The sequence below is a fragment of the Mesoplodon mirus genome, assembly GCF_964341445.2.
Source record: "Mesoplodon mirus genome assembly, chromosome: 15".
NCBI classification, from domain to species: Eukaryota; Metazoa; Chordata; class Mammalia; order Artiodactyla; family Ziphiidae; genus Mesoplodon; species Mesoplodon mirus.
The window spans coordinates 86,847,011-86,866,250 of NC_138991.1; the positions used below are offsets into that span (position 1 = coordinate 86,847,011).

At 55.8% G+C, this 19,240-nt stretch overlaps 1 protein-coding gene across 4 annotated transcripts in view; it reads left to right on the forward strand.

Annotated features, from left to right (window-relative positions):
* Positions 1–19,240, forward strand: part of PRKAR1B (protein kinase cAMP-dependent type I regulatory subunit beta) — a 101,775-nt gene that overhangs the window by 27,226 nt on the left and 55,309 nt on the right. For all 4 annotated transcript variants that reach the window (XM_082644293.1, XM_082644292.1, XM_082644291.1 and 1 more), the window contains exons 3-4: positions 1,991–2,161; positions 4,673–4,764. In XM_082644293.1, the coding sequence (XP_082500419.1) occupies positions 1,991–2,161; positions 4,673–4,764 (263 nt within the window). The remainder of the gene's footprint in view (positions 1–1,990; positions 2,162–4,672; positions 4,765–19,240) is intronic.

Below are 19,240 nucleotides of genomic sequence, written 5' to 3' on the forward strand. Positions count from 1 at the left end.
TGACACCTGCCACACACGGATGCTCCTTGAAGACTGTGTGCCGAGTGGGAGAAGTCTGACGCGGGAGGGCACACACCGTATGATTCTGTCCATGGCCATGTCCAGGATGGGCGGATCCATGGACGCAGAAGGTGGGTTAGTGGGTGCTAGGCCTGGGTGGAGGGCATGGAGGGACTGCCAGTGGGGTACCCGGTGTTTTGGGGTGATGAAACGTTTGGATCTAGCTGTTAGAGAGGTTTGCATAACATTGTGAATGTACTAAATGCCACAGGGTTGCACACTTTAAAATGGCTGATTGTTAGTTTTTATGTTGTGCGAATTTTACCTCAACTTAAGAGAAGTCCCCTCATTTGCTGAGACAAGCGCTTCTCGGCTCCCTCGCTTCTACAGGAAGCCTGGGGTCACTTCCTCCCGACCTCACCTACATCACTGCCCACGCCTCTGCCCCGTGTCACCATCACCTCCGAGCCTGGTCACTCCCACATGGCCTGACCTTCCAGACGTCCTTTGGTGGCCTAGGGCCTCTGCTGGTTCCTCTCTCCTGGGCGCTGGCAGAGCCCCGGTGTCACTATAAACAGTTTACACTGCAGTGCAGGGGCCTTTCCCACTCATGTCTCCCAAATCCCACTTTAAGACCCCACTGACTCATTTTTGTGTATATTATTGTTCTTTTTTTTTTTTTTTTCTGGTCACACAGCTCGTGGGATCTTAGTTCCCCCGACCAGGGATTGAACGCGAGCCCTCGGCAGTGAGAGTGTGGAGTCCTCATTGCTGGACCACCAGGGAATTCCCTTACTGTTCTTATTTTTAATAATTTCTAGGAGCAAAGGCCTAGAGTCTCTCACTTGAGATGCAACTGACATTTCTATTGATAGTGAAAATTCGTGGTTTACAAGAACAGTCAGTGACGTTTGTAATGATTTCCATAAAAGTGGGAGTCTTACCGACAGTCTTAACTTTGAGTAGAATTAACGTACAATGTAAATAACACGTTTCCGGTGTGTCACCCAGTAATTCACAAAGGGTGGGAAATAACCCAGTGACTCCTGGCTCCAGGGAGATGTTGGCGCTGGTCTCAGCAAGGATGAGATGACTGTTGTCACGGTAACAGAGGAGTGGCGAGCTGAGTACTTGGAAGGCAGTTCTGGAGCAATCGGTGATTGCTGGTGTGTCCAGAGCTGACCCTCAGGGAAACCCCTCCTTCCCACCCACAAGGCACCTGGGGCTGTTCCTCAGCCTTGGAAGCGTTGGGTGTTGGACGAAGACCCTGTATATGTTGGCGTGAGTCGGAGCTTCTCTCCTGGCTTTGGCTGTTCTGTAGGGTCGTGTGTAGGTGCAACAGCTTGTAGAAAGGAACCAGCTGGTACCTCCCGCGACCATCCGGGGCCGTGTGCTGGGAAGCCTGGTCCCATCCAGGGACCAGCTGGTCGCCAGGTGGCTCTGGGGACATGGAGCTGGAGGGTCGGCCGTGGGAGACCCCGTCACCCCATGTACCTTTGCACTTTTTGGATTTTGCTCCCTCTGTGTGTAAACAGTTTTTAAAAAGCAGTAATGAAAAGCGCGGGAAGATAACGAGAGGTTTGCTTCCCTGTTATGCGCCCACCTCCTGTTTCCTGCATGTTGGTGAGCAGAGCGGGGGCACTTCCTGCCCTCGGGTGAACTGGTGGGGCTGGGGGGCCTCAGAGGCTCGCCGGGGCCTTGGACGCTGTGGGCTGAGCTCTGGAGTCTGGTAGCAACTTTGACACGTTGCTCAAAGTGGGAAGGAACAGAAAGCCTTCTGGAGCCAGGGCTCTGTGGCCGGCAGGGCTGTGGGCTGGGAGGCGGTGGGCTTGGAGGTAACCTTGAAGTCCAGGGAGGTGGGTCGGGCGGCCCCGGCTGGGATGCGCTGGGTCCCCGGCCTTCCTGGGACCCCGTGACCTTCCGGGACGGACTCTGGGGTTCTGCCGAGATGGCCTCTCTTCTCACCCACTCTGCGTTGTCCCCCCTCCAGGAAGAAAACCGACAGATCCTGGCGCAGCAGAAGTCAGCCTCCCAGTCGGACTCGCACGACGAGGAAGTGTCCCCGTCGCCGCCCAACCCGGTGGTGCAAGCCCGGCACCGGCGTGGGGGAGTGAGCGCCGAGGTGTACACAGAGGAGGACGCCGTGTCCTACGTGCGGAAGGTGGGCCTCGACCCCCCCCCGCCCTGCACCCCAACCCGCATCCCAGGCGTCGGGGCCTTGGCCTCCCTTCTTCTTCCGGAAGGCCGTCGTGGTCCCCGCTGGCCTGAGCCCGGTGCGTACCTGCCTGAGGCTCTCTTAGGGCCCCCCCACCCCCATGGTTCTGTGACCCCAGTAGGCTGGGGACAGGGCGGGATGGCCAGGTCATGGGGTGTGGGAGGAGGAGCCCCGTGTCTAGGGCCTCGTGGGTCCTATTCTCCTGGCTTCACCCTCGAGGCTGGACCCCAACCTCAGAGCCGCCCAGGGGTGCCCCCCCCCGCCCTGGACATCATCCTCCCTCTCTCTCCAGCCCTCATGCTGAGCAGGGCACACCTTTGTCGGGGCCTCCCCGGTGTGAGCGCACTGGTGGCCCCGTGTGCCCCTGAGCCCTGCCTTGGACATGGGCCTGCCATTCCATCTTATGCATTTCTACAGCCAACTTTACTCTTTAAAAAATTTTTTAAATTTTTTGACCTATTACAAAAATTTATTTTAGAATATGGCAAAATGTGCATAGTAGAATTTACCGTCTGTGTCGGCTCAAGTTGCTGTAACAAAAGACTGGCGGCTTAAACAACAGACGTTTACCCTCTCACAGTCTCTAGGCTGGGAGTCCGAGATCCAGGTGCCGGCAGGGTGGGTCCCTGGTGAGGACCCCTCTTCCCTTCCTGGCCCCCAGGTGGCCGCCTTCTCGCCTGTTCTTGCGTGGCAGGCGGGCTGGGGAGAGCGAGATCTCTAGGTCTCAACTTACGAGGGTGCTGATCCTGTCTTGGGGGCCCACCTAAACCCAGCCACCTCCCGAGGCCCCATCACTAAACACCTTACCATGGGGGCTAGGGCTTCCACACGTGAATTTGGGGACAGTTGGGCCACAGCACCTCTTTAACCATGTTTAGCATCCAGGTCACATTCTCACCATTGTGCCGTGGTCACCGCCGTCATCTCCGGAACGTTTTCATCTTGCAAATCTGAACCTCTGTCCCCGTGAAGCAACCATGCCCAGCCCCTCCCCAGTACTTAGTACTTTTATAATCAGGGAATAAAACCAGTAAAAGTGCAGCTTAAAAGCCCACCAGGGCACTTCACTTCTGTGGCCTTCCTCCCAAAACCCTGGACCCCTGTCTAGCCTGGAGGAGATCCCCAGACAAACCCAGATGAAGGGACATTCTGCAAAATAACTGCCAGTCCTCCTCTGAGAAACTGTCACAGACCAGAGGGGCTGAAGGGCCATGACGACTGCATGTGGCCTGGGTGGGATCTGGGTAAAACCAAGGAAACGGGACAGACATGTGGGTTTAGTTGCTAGGATGGTACCCAGCTGGTTCCCCAAGTGTGACGTGTCACCACAGTAACCCAGGGTGTTATAGGAGGGGAGAGGGTGCAGCCTGGAGGGCACTTCCCCCCAAGGCCTGCACGTCCGAGCTGGTACACAGTGGTTGGAGCTGGAGTGGCTCTTCAGGGGGCTCCATCCTGCCCCTCAGGGATCTCTCTGTAAAGGGTTCCATGGTTTTAGATGGGGCAGGGTCCCGACGTCACCACCTGCCCCCAGCCTGGAAGAGATTTAGGGGCAGCTGAGCGTGAGGTGGGGGTCACGTCCCGGTCCAGACAGCCTCCCCTCGGTGTCTTTTTTTTTTCTTTTTTTCTTTTTGCGGTATGCGGGCCTCTCACTGTTGTGGCCTCTCCCGTTGCAGAGCACAGGCTCCGGACGCGCAGGCCCAGCGGCCATGGCTCACGGGCCCAGCCGCTCCGCGGCATATGGGATCCTCCCAGACCGGGGCACGAACCCGTATCCCCTGCATCGGCAGGCGGACTCTCAACCACTGCGCCACCAGGGAGGCCCCCCTCGGTGTCTTTTAAGGGAGGAATCTTGGCGTTGGAAATGCCAGTGTTGGTCGTCAGCTGGGTGTTGATTCACTGGACACACCTCGAGCTTTCCAGGCTGGTCCCAGCGGGCGTGGGGATGACTTTTTACCCACATTTTGGCCAGCGAGGTCCAGGCCCCTACCCAGCCCTTCCATCATGACCTGAAAGGGTGGAGCCAGCCTTGGGTCAAGGTATCTTTTTTTTTTTTTCCAGTTTTCAGATATTTCAACAAGTATTTATTACCTACAAAAAAGCCAGTGGAGTAAAGAAATAAAAACAAAAGACATAATAATCCAAGGGCCTGGAGGCCTTGTAGCATCTTTTACAGACTCTGAAGCCCACCGGCGTCTGTCCACCAAGACCCCGAGTTCTGGACGATACGCCAACTCTCAGGTCCCTCTGGGCCCCTTGTCTCTTCTTTATTTTTCAAATCTCCAAAAATTGTGACATGCAGCTAGCATTTCAAGATTTCTGTCTACCCTCACTGGTAATAACACCTTGAAGGCTGAGTGGCCCGATTTCTCGGGGTCAAGGAGGGGCGCAGAGGGCTAGCTGGGTCCAGGCCCTGGTCCAGGGTGCCCACAGGTGTGACGCTCCTGGGCTTCCCCGCAGGTCATCCCCAAGGACTACAAGACCATGACGGCACTGGCCAAAGCCATCTCCAGGAACGTGCTCTTCGCTCATCTGGACGACAACGAGAGAAGGTAGGTGCGGGAGTGGGGCTGGTGGGATGTCCAGCTCCAGGGCACACGGGTCAGTTTTGGAAGCACGGGCTCATGGGGCAGGGGTGGCCTCTAGAAATTTAGCGCTGTGTGCACTTGGGCTGCCTCCTCAAATCTGGGTTGGGATCCAAAGTGCCTGCAGGCCGACCTTGTCACAGCAAGACATCTCTTCTGCTTGCAGAGGGCCTGCCGTGCCCGAGCTGAACTCCCTGCCTCGTGGGCTTACGGGTGAAATGCACGTCTGTCTGCGGAGCACGGGGTCCTGTGGGAGGGTGACTGAGCTGGGGTCACACTCAGCACGGGCTGGAAGGGCTTCGGGGGTGGATATGGGGTGGGGGCGAAAGTTATTCCAGGGAGGGGGCCTGGGGGTAGTGAAGGGGCTGGGATGCTTTGCTTGGGAATGCTGAGCATGTAAATAATTGGGAAGATTGGAAAATTTTAAGCCACAAAGCAAAAGTAATCACTGGGAATATGTTGGGGGCTGTCCTTCAGGATTTAATTTATGCACATATCATAACCCTGTATTGTCACAAAACGGAATGACATTCTCCGTAGTTTGTCACACTTGAGAGGTGGTGAGCGTCTCTCTTTGTCAGTAGAGGCTTTCGTGGTCTGTGGTCTCTGTTTCTATAGGGTTGTGTGACGTGACTGCTCTCCTGCCATGGCTGTTTGTATTTTTTATGATAAACAGCGTTTTGATGACATGCCCATACTCGTATGCTGGTCGGGAGTACTTGTCTGTTTCTTTAAGATAAACTCCCCGACGTGGATCAAAGGGTAAATGATGTAGGAAAAAAATTTTTTTTTCCGTTCTTGGCAGGCAGTGATTCTTCATTAGAATAACTGAGCACATTTTGGGAACAGTCCATACGAGATGTGCAGATGACATACAGATACATGGAGTGAAGGGAGAGGGCCTCTTTGCGTCCTTCTCCCCACAGCGACCACCAGCCGTGGCCTGGACTGGCCCCTCCAGGCCGTTCTCCACGTGCGTATCGTGTGGAAACAGGCGGGACACACGCAACTCCTGTGACGCGGGCCTGGGGGCCTCCCGTGTGACCACTGTGCGCTGGCTGTGGGCATGAACCTCCATCAAGGGATGGGTCGGTTTGTCCACCGCTTCCCTTGCCAAAGTCACTGTGGACGTTTCTAGTTTCCCATGGTGCGGGGTCTCAGTGAAGAGTGAGGAATGGCGCTTTTGCAGGATAGAGGGGCTGGCGTGCCAGTGTGGGGTTTTAGGCTTTTGATACGTTGTGTTGGCTGGTCCCAGGAGGGCCGCAGGGACGTCCAGAGGACCTGCAATTGGAGGTGGTCCCTCCTCGCCCGCAGCGTGCTTCCCAGGCAGGGTGGCTGTGATCCAGGCTGAGGTGGAGATGCCCTGTCTGCAGAAGCCTGTGGCACGGGGCAGGGGTGGGGCTGGCTGGTCCTCCGTCTTGGGCCCACCGTCCGTGCCCGCTCCCTGGGGGAGTCAGCCTCACCACGCCCTCTGCTCTCCGGCACTTGCCAGCTCCTGGTGGATCCACGGAAGGTGGACACATGTGATACCTCGCGGTCGCCCTCCCCCATCTCCCTCTGCTGAGTTGGCTTCCCCTGCCCCGGACACACCGGGTACCATCGCCTTATTTCACGTTTGAGGAGAGAGGGTGTCGTTTCTCTGATTACTGGTGACACTTTGCTCGGTTCATGGCCTTGGAAGCTGCTGAGTGGTTCAGTGGCCTGGACTCTTGTGCCCAGAACAGAAGGGTTTGGGCTCAGAATCACAATGCTTTTCAGCAGGTCACACCCTTTCATGGCCCCTTCCAGCTCCCAGGTAGTAGCGGGTTCAGAAAGTCTTAGCTTAGGGCCAACCTGGCCGAGGCAGCTGAGCTGGACTCCCTCTCTGGGCCGTTCTGGGTGTGTGTGTCCAGGAGACGTATGCTGGGGTCCTGTGCCCTTGGCCCTAAGTTTCCAGAGCCGCATGGCTCCCTCTGCCTCAGACTTTACTGCATCCGAAAGCCAGGTGGACGAGAAGTGGAGGAAGCAGATGGTTGGATTAAAATTCCTCTTTTCAAGGCTGGATTGGAAAGAAAGCTTTCACATGGGAAGTGTCTGCTTCAGATCTTTTGTTTTGCACAGAGGAAAACTCACTTTCCAGATCGAAGCCCGCACAGGCCCCCGTTTCTGGCCACGGCCTCTAAAGAGACGGGCTGACGGTTCAGGAAGCGGGTTCCAGAGGCCGTGGGCAGGGAGACGCTGTCCCCTGACCTTCCACGTGACATTTCCCGGTGCAGCATCCAGGGCCTTTGCTTTTCTCAGTTTGCTGGGCGCTGGGCTTCGCAGCTTCGTCTCTGCTCGGCTGCGGTCTGGCGCGTGCCGCCCAGTTCTTTCCAAGTTTGCAGGGCGTCTGGCGAGCCTCGCCGTGGACGCTGCCTGCTGCTCCCTCTGCTTCCCGGCATGAGTAGAGTAACTAGAATATTCATGTGGGTGAATCCATGCGGGAGAAAACGTGTGCTGCTTTATGATGCCTCCTGCTAAATTCAGGATTAGGACAAGAAACATCCCACGGTCTCAGGCTGGGTGCTTTTGCCCTTGTCAGTGTTTTCAGCTTGCATGGAGCTACATCAGCGGGGAGACAAGGCGAAGACTGTGTTCCAGCCCTTTGCTTTAAGAGAAGGTAATGCAACGTGGCTGAGGCACAGAGCCCCTACCCCAAACTGTCGGGCTTCCTTCTGGATGGGGCGGCATTTCTAGTCGGCATTTCTCGAAGGCTTTCTCTGGGTCTGTGTGGATACTTTGGAGCCTCAGTTTCCACCCCTAAATAAAAAGAGTGTCTCTTGGCCAAACCACAGCACCTGGCAGAGCCTCAGTTTTCTCAAGTGTCAAATGAGGGTAATAAAACCTACTTTGAGGCTTTCAGTGAGGATAGAGTGAGATACTGTCCATGGGCGTATCATCACCATCATTATAATCACCTCCATCACCACCATCACCATCATCATCACCTCCATCGTCACCACCATCACCTCCATCATCACCACCATCATCATCATCACCATCGTCACCACCATCATCATCACCACCATCATCACCACCATCATCATCACCACCATCATCACCATCATCATCATCACCACCATCACCACCATCATCACCATCACCACCATCATCATCACCATCATCACCATCATCATCATCATCACCATCACCACCATCACCACCATCATCACCATCACCATCATCATCACCACCATCATCATCACCATCATCATCATCATCATCACCATCATCATCACCATCACCACCATCATCATCATCACCATCATCACCATCATCACCATCATCACCATCATCATCATCATCATCACCATCACCACCATCATCACCATCACCATCATCATCACCACCATCATCATCACCATCATCATCATCATCATCACCATCATCACCATCATCATCACCATCACCACCATCATCATCATCACCATCATCACCATCATCACCATCATCACCATCACCACCATCACCACCATCATCACCATCACCACCATCATCACCATCATCATCATCACCATCATCATCACCATCACCACCATCATCACCATCATCACCATCACCATCATCATCACCATCATCATCACCACCATCATCATCACCATCATCATCATCATCATCATCACCATCATCACCATCATCACCACCATCACCACCATCACCATCATCATCACCATCATCATCATCATCATCATCATCATCACCATCATCACCATCATCACCATCATCACCATCACCATCATCATCACCATCACCATCATCATCACCATCACCATCATCATCACCATCATCACCATCACCATCATCACCATCACCACCACCATCATCACCATCACCACCATCACCACCATCACCACCATCACCATCATCACCATCACCATTATCACCATTGTCATCACCATCATCACCATCATCATCATCTTTCTGGCCCTTTGACTTGTGGGTAGGGCTAAGTTAGTGGGCATCTCTCTGGATGCAGCTTTGCCCCTCTGAGGTTGGCTTGGCCATCCAGATGGAGCCCATAGCCAGACCCCTCCGCCCTTCAGTGCTTAGTCTGAGGAAGGGGCTGGTTTGGCCCTGAGACCACTCCACAGTCGTTTTCTGCTCCATCCTGGGCCTGAGATAAGTAAATGGGCTATTCTGGGCCTCAGGACACAGCAGAAAGGACTCTGGGAGGCTGGCTTGTCGCCCTGTCTCAGTGAACAGTGAGGGGAGGGCCCTTGCCCCTTGCTCCAGGCCAAGCAGCACATGTCCGAGTTGGGGCTGGCGCGGGATGTCCTCGTGCCCTGGGCTGGCCCCTTCAGAGCCCTGCTGAAGAGTTGAGTAGTCCTGGGGAAGGTCCAGGTTGGGGGGCTGGCAGGTGCAGCCTCCTCACTTGGCTTCTGCTCTTGTGAGCAATGGCAGAGACTTTGTCCTTCTTGGGGACGCAGGGGCCCAAGCAGGCTCAGGAGGAAGCCACAGGATGCTCCAGAGCCCTGGCATGTGCTGTGGATCCCAGCCTGTCCCCCGAGGGTGCACCCAGGCCCCAGGGAGGGAGGTGGGGGCCCTTGGGTTCCATCAGGTCCCTTCCCGGCTTGCCTGCCGACTCAGGGTGCCTGGAGACGGAGCGCCCCTGGCAGCCAGAAGCGTGATGATTAGGAGGCCCTGCGTGTGTGCGTCGGGGGCAGGGTCCAGGCAGTGGCACTGCGTTTCGGGCCCACGGCCCGGGCCTCATTACCGGAGCCGCCAGACAGGCGGGCGGGCGGCAGCAAGGGAATCTCACCCTGGGGCGGCCTTGCTGGCAGCAGGTTGTGCTCCCTGCAGCTCTAATTAAGACAGGCCTCTGGCTGCACCCCTGGCCGCACAGCTGTCTGTCTTCCGCCCACCCGCATGTCTCTGCAGTCTGTTATTCCACAAATTGGCTCGGGCCCCCGGGTGATGAGAAAAGCACACCCGTCTGCTGAATTCACAGTCAGTTCAGGGAGCAGACTCTGTTTCTCCGAGCCACTTCAGCCCCTCTTGCATCCTGGCTGCAGCTTTGAGGTTTGCTGCCGTCCTTTCAGGCGATACTAAAAACCAAGATTAGCATTTGGAAAATGCAGGGCCTCATCGAGGAGATGCTTAATGGGTTGAACTTGCAAAAAGTTTGATTTTCGTTTTGCACAAAGCCAGGCTCACTCTGGGCAGAGGAGACCTCTGGCTTCGGATGTTGTGGGCCGTGTGACCCTGTGGGGTTGGAGCCATGTTAAGTGCGAGGCTGAGACCTGGGACCCTGGAGCCTGCGTCACGGCGAGCTCTGAGCCAGAGCCGATCGCAGGCCTTGTCGGCAGTGTCTCGTTAGAATGGTGCTGGCCTCGTTGTGGCGGTTTGGGGCAGATGAAGCATGGAGGCACACAGAGCTCAAGCGAGCTGCCATGGCCACCCAGCTGGGCCCGGGGGAAGCTGGGATGTGAGCCTCGGCGGGACGGGGCTGCCCTGGGCTGACCTGCCTCCTGCCGTGATTGCATCACCCAGCTCCTAGTCTCCTGTTAACCTCGCCCACGGTTCTCGCTTATTTGGTGCCATGTTTGAAGACTTGTGGAGTTTGGTGGTGAGAGGTCTCCAGGACGCTGCAGACACATTTTCTCACACCAGCCGGTTCACTGTTGATGTCACCTGACAATCACCCCGTAACGTGATTGGAGGTGCCCGCAGGCAATGGGTAACTGAGGCCAGAGAGGCGCAAAGTGGGGCCATTTCTCTAGAAAGGAGGGACCCTCGAGATAGCCCTGCTGGTGAGCTGACCCCCAGCCCCTCACAGTGTCGATCCAGCCCCAGGATGGAGGGACACCTGGGGCCCTGGCTTGGCTCCACGCTTGAGCCCTGGTCACTACAAGTAGGAAGTTGCCTGCCAGCCGGGTGTGGGGAATTCACCAGCTGGCCGGGGCCCATCCAGCCTCTCAGCAGACGCAGGTACCCCCCCATGTGTCAGGTGGGGAAACTGAGGCTCAGAGAAGGCAGGTAATGGCCCAAGGTCACGCAGGTTCTGGGGGGCAGCGACCGGTTTTCCTGAGGCAGAGTCCCGCGCTGCTCATGGCTCCGGGGGGTGAGAGCACTAGTCACACAGGGGTCCCTCCCAGCCCTGCAGCGGCCCTGAGAGAGGCACGTGGCCACCCCTCGTCCCGCAGAACAGGGGCCCTGGTTGAAGCGTCGTGCCGTCTCGTCGCTTCGGGACCCTCGACGCAGCCCCCCTCCCGTCGAGAGTCCTCCCTGGGGGGACCCACGTTTAAAAAGTGAGTCGTCCTTTCCTGGGACGTGGGTGGTCCCACCGGCGTCTGGTGGATGCTGGGGGTCCACAGAGGAGGAAAGGGTCTCGTGTCCCTTGGGGTCAGGGTGCTTGCTTTGCAGAACCAGTGACCTTTGAACCAGGTCTTCAAGGACAGGCGGGAGAGGGGTGGGGCAGGTGTTCGAGCGGCGGGGGCAGCATGGGCAAAGGACAGCGGGGCGAGAGTAGGCACAGAAAACAAGCTGGGCTGTGGCTGGTGGTGCGAGGGAGTGAGGCCGGTGAGCTGAATCTGGGTTAGGCCACGAGCTCAGTGGAGAGCTGCCGCTTCATTAAACAGAAGTCCAAGAAGAAGCCAGGAAGGCGCGTGGTGTCTTCCCTGTGTGGACAGTTCCTGGGGCGTCTTCCCAGATGTGGTCTCACAGCCCGGCCTGTTCCTCCTGGACCTCGGAGGGGCCGGCTTCACGTTCTGGAAGGTGTGGCAGGGGGGTGACCTTGCCTTCTGCTGGAGGGGTGTGTGTGTGTATGTGTGTGCGTTCGTGGTGTGTGTGTGTGTGTGTGGTGTGTGTGTGGTGTGTGTGTGTTCATGGTATGTGTGTGTGGTGCGTGTGTGTTTCTTACTACCAAGGAGCTTCTTTTGTCTGGTGTCATGAAAAGCATTTCGGTGATTCTCTGTTAGGTTAAAAATAACCATTGTTCAGTGTCTGGCTGCCGGGGGGGTACGTCCTTGGCTGCGATAGCAGCGGGAACGGTGTGATGAGCCACGGCTTCAGGACGTCAGTTGTGGCCAGTGTGGTTTCTCCCTCCCACCCCCGCCCCCGCCCTGGACCACTGGAGACGAAGCCTAGCCGTCAGCTGGTTCCACCTGTAAATGTTTCAGTGCGAGACGCTCCTTTTTGTTATGGTTTCCTGTCCTCACGTTCACCTCACATCCCGCAGGCGCACGGGGGCGGCTTTCTCGCTGGGTCGTGTGCGGGCTGCTGTCTGCGGCTCTGTTTCTGAAATGGGTCCTGCCCGGGGGTCTGCGTTCCCGTCTGCTGGGGTGGATCCCGTGGCGCTTGAGGGCACGGGTGGGAACAGCCAGGACCCCCCCGCCCCCTGATAGTCGGTGTTTTCTCATTTCGCTGAGGATCCAGCCCACCCCACGTTGCATCTTGTGAGACAACAGCTGGTTCACGCGTGTCCTTCAGGAAATGCAACAGTTGCTAAGAGTCGGGCAGACAAAGATGCGCTTTGATTCCGGGAACAGCTGTGGGGAGGACACACCGTCTCTGTCAGCTGCTCCATCCTAATTTTCAGGCCGTCGGAAACGGACCTCTTTAACCCTTTGGCTCCCTGGGCTCTTCCCACCCTGTAACTTCCTAGGTTTCTTGCCCCTTGACTGTGGACACAAGTCCTGGGATGTGGCGAGGCTGAGCCTGGCTGTCGGGGCCTGTGCTGGGGAGCAGGTGGGGAGATGCATGCTGCTCTTCCCTCAGAGGAGACACAGCCCTGGGGACGCTGCCCCTGGGGGCAGGTGGACGTGGCCTCTATGGCCCTCGTGTGCTCACAGGGGACCCTCGTCTCTCAGAGGCACGTGGGCCAGTTCCTGCTGCAGATACTGCTACTCCTGTCCGCGTGGCCTTTGGCCCTGTGAACAGCCATTCGCCCCATCTCCTGGCATCCAGTGGACCTGTGAGGTAGGGTTGTTCTCAACCCCCATGCGAGGAGGAGGGACCCTTGCCCAGCGTGGCTCTCGTATGTCCAGAGGTGTCTCTGGACTCTGCGTCATAGGTGGCAGTTGGAGACGTGCCCTGTGGTGGAGGCCGCGCTTAGCCGTGCATCTCATAGGTGTGGCGTCTCCTTCACGGCACATCCTGTTCCAGGGGCCAGAGGTGTGCTGTGAACAGAGGCACCCTCCCCACCGTGCAGCTCCATTCTCGGGGGAGAGATGAAGAGCTGACAGGTAAACAGCTGGAGGACACAGTGCGTGAGGTGGAGGAGGTTCTAGGGAGGAGTGGGGAATGGGGTGGCCTGGGAGGCCTTGTTCGGAAGGAGGTTTGAGGAAGAACTCGAGGGAAAGAGGAAGTAGACCAGGCAGGCAATTGGGGAAAGAGCATTCATGCAGCAGGGGTGCAGGTGCAAAGGCCCTGTGGTCAGGGGCATGCCTGGAATGTTCAAGAATCAGCAAAGAGGTCAGTGAGGCTAGAGCAGAGCCAGGAAAGAGGCCAGGAATAGGCAATGCGGACACAGACACAATGAGGCTAAACACATAGGGCCTTCTGGGTCACTGTGAGGGCTTCAGCTTCTACTTTGAGATGGGAGCCTCTGGAAGGCTTGAGCGTATACCTAGCCTGTCAGGACTTCCATCTGAGTAGGGTCAGTCTAACCCTGTGTTCAGAGTAGAAGGTGTAGGGGACCAAGGAGAAGTAGAAAAACCAGTTGAGAGGTTGTTTTGCTAACCCAGGTGAGGTGATGGTGTCTTGAACCAGGGTGGTACCATTGGAGGTGGTCAGTGTTTGTTAGTTCTGAATGTGTAAAGGAAGGGGCTGGGTCTAGCCTGGGATGGCTCAGTCCTGATGTTTGCCTGCAGTGCTGGGTCCCTGTCTTGGTTATGGGATTCCTTTTAGGCAACAGCAGTGACGATGGTGATATTGATGGTGATGATGGTGGTGGTGGTGGTGGTGACAATGGTGATGATGATGAAGGTGGTGATGATGATGGTGGTGGTGGTGGTGGTGGTGATGGTGATGATGGTGATGATGGTGGTGATGATGGTGATGATGATGATGGTGATGGTGATGGTGATGGTGTTGATGGTGATGATGAAGGTGGTGATGATGGTGATGATGATGATGGTGATGATGGTGATGATGATGGTGATGGTGATGGTGATGGTGTTGATGGTGATGATGGTGGTGGTGATGATGATGGTGATGAAGGTGGTGGTGATGGTGATGATGATGAAGGTGGTGATGATGGTGATGATGATGAAGGTGGTGGTGATGGTGATGATGATGATGGTGATGATGGTGATGATGATGAAGGTGGTGGTGATGGTGATGATGATGAAGGTGGTGGTGATGGTGATGATGATGAAGGTGGTGATGATGGTGATGATGATGAAGGTGGTGGTGATGGTGATGATGATGATGGTGATGATGGTGATGATGATGAAGGTGGTGATGATGATGGTGGTGGTGGTGGTGACAATGGTGATGATGAAGGTGGTGATGATGGTGATGATGATGATGATGATGAAGGTGGTGATGATGGTGATGATGATGGTGATGATGATGAAGGTGGTGATGGTGGTGATGATGATGATGATGATGAAGGTGGTGATGATGGTGATGATGATGGTGATGATGATGAAGGTGGTGATGATGATGAAGGTGGTGGTGGTGACGATGGTGATGATGATGATGAAGGTGGTGATGATGGTGATGATGATGATGGTGATGATGATGAAGGTGGTGATGATGGTGATGATGATGAAGGTGGTGATGATGATGGTGGTGGTGGTGGTGGTGGTGATGGTGATGATGATGATGGTGGTGATGATGGTGATGATGATGATGGTGATGGTGATGGTGATGGTGTTGATGGTGATGATGAAGGTGGTGATGATGGTGATGATGATGATGGTGATGATGGTGATGGTGATGGTGGTGCTGGTGATGATGATGATGGTGGTGATGGTGATGATGATGGTGGTGATGGTGATGATGATGATGATGATGGTGGTGGTGATGGTGATGATGATGGTGATGATGGTGACGATGATGATGATGATGAAGGTGGTGACGATGGTGTTGATGATGAAGGTGGTGATGATGGTGATGATGATGAAGGTGGTGATGGTGGTGATGATGATGAAGGTGGTGATGATGGTGATGATGATGATGGTGATGATGAAGGTGGTGATGATGGTGATGATGATGGTGGTGGTGGTGATGGTGATGATGATGAAGGTGGTGATGGTGGTGATGATGATGAAGGTGGTGATGATGGTGATGATGATGGTGATGATGGTGATGATGGTGATGATGATGGTGGTGATGATGATGGTGATGATGAAGGTGGTGATGATGGTGGTGGTGGTGAGCATGAGTTATAACACCATGTCAGGTGTGTGTAGCTCATTTAACCTTTCAACTGGCCTTCCTAGGAACCACCTGTGACGGGTGCTGTGGACTCTCCGGCACTCCTGCCCCTCCCCAGCTGTGTCACACCACATGGTTTGGGAAGGGATTGAGTCCACTATGGGCCTTAGGAGTGGACCTTGTTTTAACCCAGTCTGACTATGTCTGTTTGTTAAGTCGCTGTGGCTGGACCCTGTAACCCAAGTCTAAGCAGGAGGCTGAGGGCAGTCCAGCCCTGCACCACTGACCAAAGAGCCTGGTTTCGACGTGACCCTGGGACCCTCCCCACTTTACAGGTGGGGTCAGGTGGGCTGCTCCGCCTCCTGGCTTAGCTTCGCTTGGGGTGGGGGCGGGCCAGGGCTGGAACCTCTATGTGGCGGGGAGCTGCCTCCCAAGGGGCTCTCGTGGGTTCTCCCACGGGAGCATTTGTGGGACACGTGAGGCTGCACGACGTGTAGCCTGGGGCCCCGGGAGCCAAGGGCAGTTTTCTTCCAAAAGCGTTTGGTGTCTCAGATCCTTCCAAGGAGGACGTGGCTGGTATTGATTCTGCATCTATTGCAGCTTCATCCACACCGCCCCACAAGCACCTGACATACCTGATTCCATCCGTCTCTCACGGTGACCCCGCAGGTGTGTCTTAATCTCTGTCCGTTTTATAGGTGAGGAGGTGGGGACTCGGGGGTGAAGCAACCTGCGTATGGTCCCTGCTCAGCCAGGCCAGGGTCTAGCCGGTCCTCAGGGCTCTCCCCTGCTCCCCATTTGGGAAAGGTGGCTCCCTCTGCGGACCCCTTATTTGGCTGCGTGCACGTCCAGGCGGGGCACTGTGGGGAGGAGCCCAGGGAAGCTTCTGGAAAGCAGCAGGGCCTACATGCCCCGTGGCCCCCGGGCTTCTGAGCTTCTGGCCCTGAGAGGTGGTGATGTTAGGGGCTGCTTTGCTATTAGGAGGAGGCTGAGACCTCCGGAAGCCGGGGTTGGGAGCATGGCTGGTGCTAGATGACCTTGGACTTGTCCTGGCCTTGCTGTTTGCTGGCTGCATGACCTTGGCGAGTGATGTAACCTCTGAGAGCTTCAGGAATGTTCCCTCTGCCCAGGAAGGCAGGAAAGCCACGGTCCCCAGGCAGGAGCCACTCCCGCTCACCTGCCCGCCCAGCAGGTGTCTGGCCCTATCCTAAGGCAGTGAGCAGGTGGGCAGGGGAGGGGGCGTGCGGGAGATGCACCTGAGCAGGGATGGGTGAGGTCTCTGCTGGACAGAGCAGCCAGGGAGCTCCTCTTGGAGGAGGGGGTGTTTCAACCTGAAACCTGGCAAGCATGAGGGGCAGGGGAAGCGAGTTTCTGGCAGAGGGCCAGTCTGAGGGCCGGGAAGAGCCTGGGGGTCAGAACTGGCCGGGCCGGGAGGGCCAGCAGCAGATCCTGCTGCTGCTGAGGGCCATGGCCCCGGACCGGCCATGGAGACCCTGGCGTGAGCCTCCAGGGGCTGCGCAGACAGGGTGCGAGTCCCAGGTCTCAGCCTCTGGCTTCGAGCTCTGGACTGAGCTGCCAGGGACGGTGTCTGCAGCCGAGGCCAGGCTTTCCCCGTCTTTCTCAAGATCAGCCTTCTCCCATTCAAGGGGGACCCCCAGCTCTCACCCTGGGTCTTCCCTGGGTAGACTGCCCCCAGGTGCCTTGGGCCACCAAACACTGGGACAACCATATTGCTTTCAATAAGGTGCTACAAATCAGCATCATATACGTACTCTAAATGATGTGTTTCCAAAACAGGTTTACTTTTTCAATTTAATATTTATTTATCAAAATTTAATGTATTTACTTTTAGTCAGCTCTGTGCCAATAATTTTTTTTTAATTTATTTATTTTTGGCTGCGTTGGGTCTTCGCCGCTGCACGAAGGCTTTCTCTAGTTGCGGCGAGTGGGGGCTACTCTTCGTTGTGGTGCATGGGCTTCTCACTGCGGTGGCTTCTCCTGTTGAGGAGCACAGGCTCCAGGCGTGTGGGCTTCAGTAGTTGGGGTGCACGGGGCTTAGTTGCTCCACGGCATGTGGGATCTTCCCGAACCAGGGCTTGAACCTGTGTCCCCTGCATTGGCAGGCAGATTCTTAACCACTACGCCACCAGGGAAGTCCCTGCCAATAATTGTAAAAACTCAATCTTGAAGGAAAATTTTAATACTTATAGTCTTCTAGTCATAGGAAAAAATTGCAAAGATTCACACATCTCTTACAGAGCAGCATGGCAGGGTGATTGATAAAATACTTTTAAGCATAAATGTTTTTACATTAGGATAAGTTCTGTGAGAAAGCAGTAGAAATATCTGTTCAAGGAGAGAAGGAACAATGCAAAAATCCCAGCTAGGAGGGTTTTTTACACCCCCTGTTTCTTGGTTAAAGAGCTGGTGGGTGTCCAGTCCCCGTGGTGAATCAGGGCTTTCCAGAGAAACGGAACCCGGAGGATAGAGACGTGTCTGAGGCCGTTTAACGTAGGGCTGGCTCTTGGGGTCGTGGAGGCCGCGAAGCCCCACCAGGTGCCGCCTGTGAGCCGGATGCCCAGGGCCCAGTGGGGCTGTGCAGCCCGAGTCCAGAGGCTCGAGAACCCGGAGATGGATGCTCAAGGTCGGGGAGGGTGGACGTCCAGCTCAGGTGGAGAGCGGATCTCCTGTCATCTGCGTTTCTGTTCTGTTGGGCCCACGAGGGATGGGGTGGTGCCGCTCACCACGGGGAGGGCCGTCTTCACGTGGTCTGGATTCAAAGGCTGATCTCTTCCCAGACACCAACCCAGACGCACCTAGAAATCACAACTCACCAGTTAAGTGGGCGTCCCTCGGCCCAGGCGAGATGACACGTAAAGTGAACTGCGACGCTATGGATTTTTTTTTTTTTTTTTTTTTGCGGTATGCGGGCCTCTCACTGTTGTGGCCTCTCCTGTTGCGGAGCACAGGCTCCGGATGCGCAGGCCCAGCGGCCATGGCTCACGGGCCCAGCCGCTCCGCGGCATATGGGATCCTCCCAGACCGGGGCACGAACCCGTATCCCCTGCATCGGCAGGCGGACTCTCAACCACTGCGCCACCAGGGAGGCCCGACGCTATGGATTTTTATTTCATGGTCTATGTTTAAAAGAGTAATACAAACAATTTCAGCAGTTAAAACGTCAGCATTTACAGTAGCCCAGAAATGCCTCCCTTTTGCAACTGTGTAAACGTTCAATGAAACGTTTTAGATGTTTAAGGACAGAGCGTGTGGCCATATTAAAGGACCCTGGTCATCCGAGGACCAAGTTGGGGACTGGGGATCTAGTTCACATGCATTGGGGCTGCTGGGGTCCCTGATCACGGGGGCCACAGGTGGAGGACGGATGGAGGGCGGGCTGTGGGGCGGGGGGAGCAGTGGACAGACTGGTGACAGTGCCAGGTTGGTAGACTGCCCCAAGTTTGGCTTTGGCTGGTGGACTGGATGGAGGGTGGAGCCTGCAAGCTCGGGGTTGATGCGGCCTGGAGGGCGGAGGTGGCAGGTGGAGAGATGGGATCTGTCTACACAAGCTTGAGCAGCCTGGCCTGCGGGGTGTCCACAGGGAGGTGTCAGGTGGCCGGGGGGTGGCCCTTTACCCCCAAGCTCGTTTTCTGCCCTCGTGCCGTGGCCCCTCACCTCTGGTCCTCGTTGGCCTTGCCTCTTGGGGGAGCCTGGCCTCCTGTCCCTGCCAGGCCTCTCTACTCCTTTCACTGTGGAGCTGTGAGCTCAGCTCATGCACCTTTTGGATTCGAACCTCTTCCTTTTATGATCGGGCTGATGGCCACTTTAAGCATTTAAATCTCGGTTTTAATTTAGTTTGTTTAACGTGGCTTCTTGTTAATTACCTGCGCTGCAGTGTGGAGCTTGGCTCCCCTTCGAGCAATTTCCTCGTCGTGTGATTTTGTGTGGCTTGTCACGAGTTCAGGGGTCTGGACCCAGAACAGGGCCATTTCCAAGTGATGCTTTCACGGAAGACAAGGCTTAATTGGGTGGAAATAACGATGATTCTGAGAGCAGCTCTGTGAGGAGCGGCGTTTTTGCTCTTCTTTTCAGTGATTTAGTA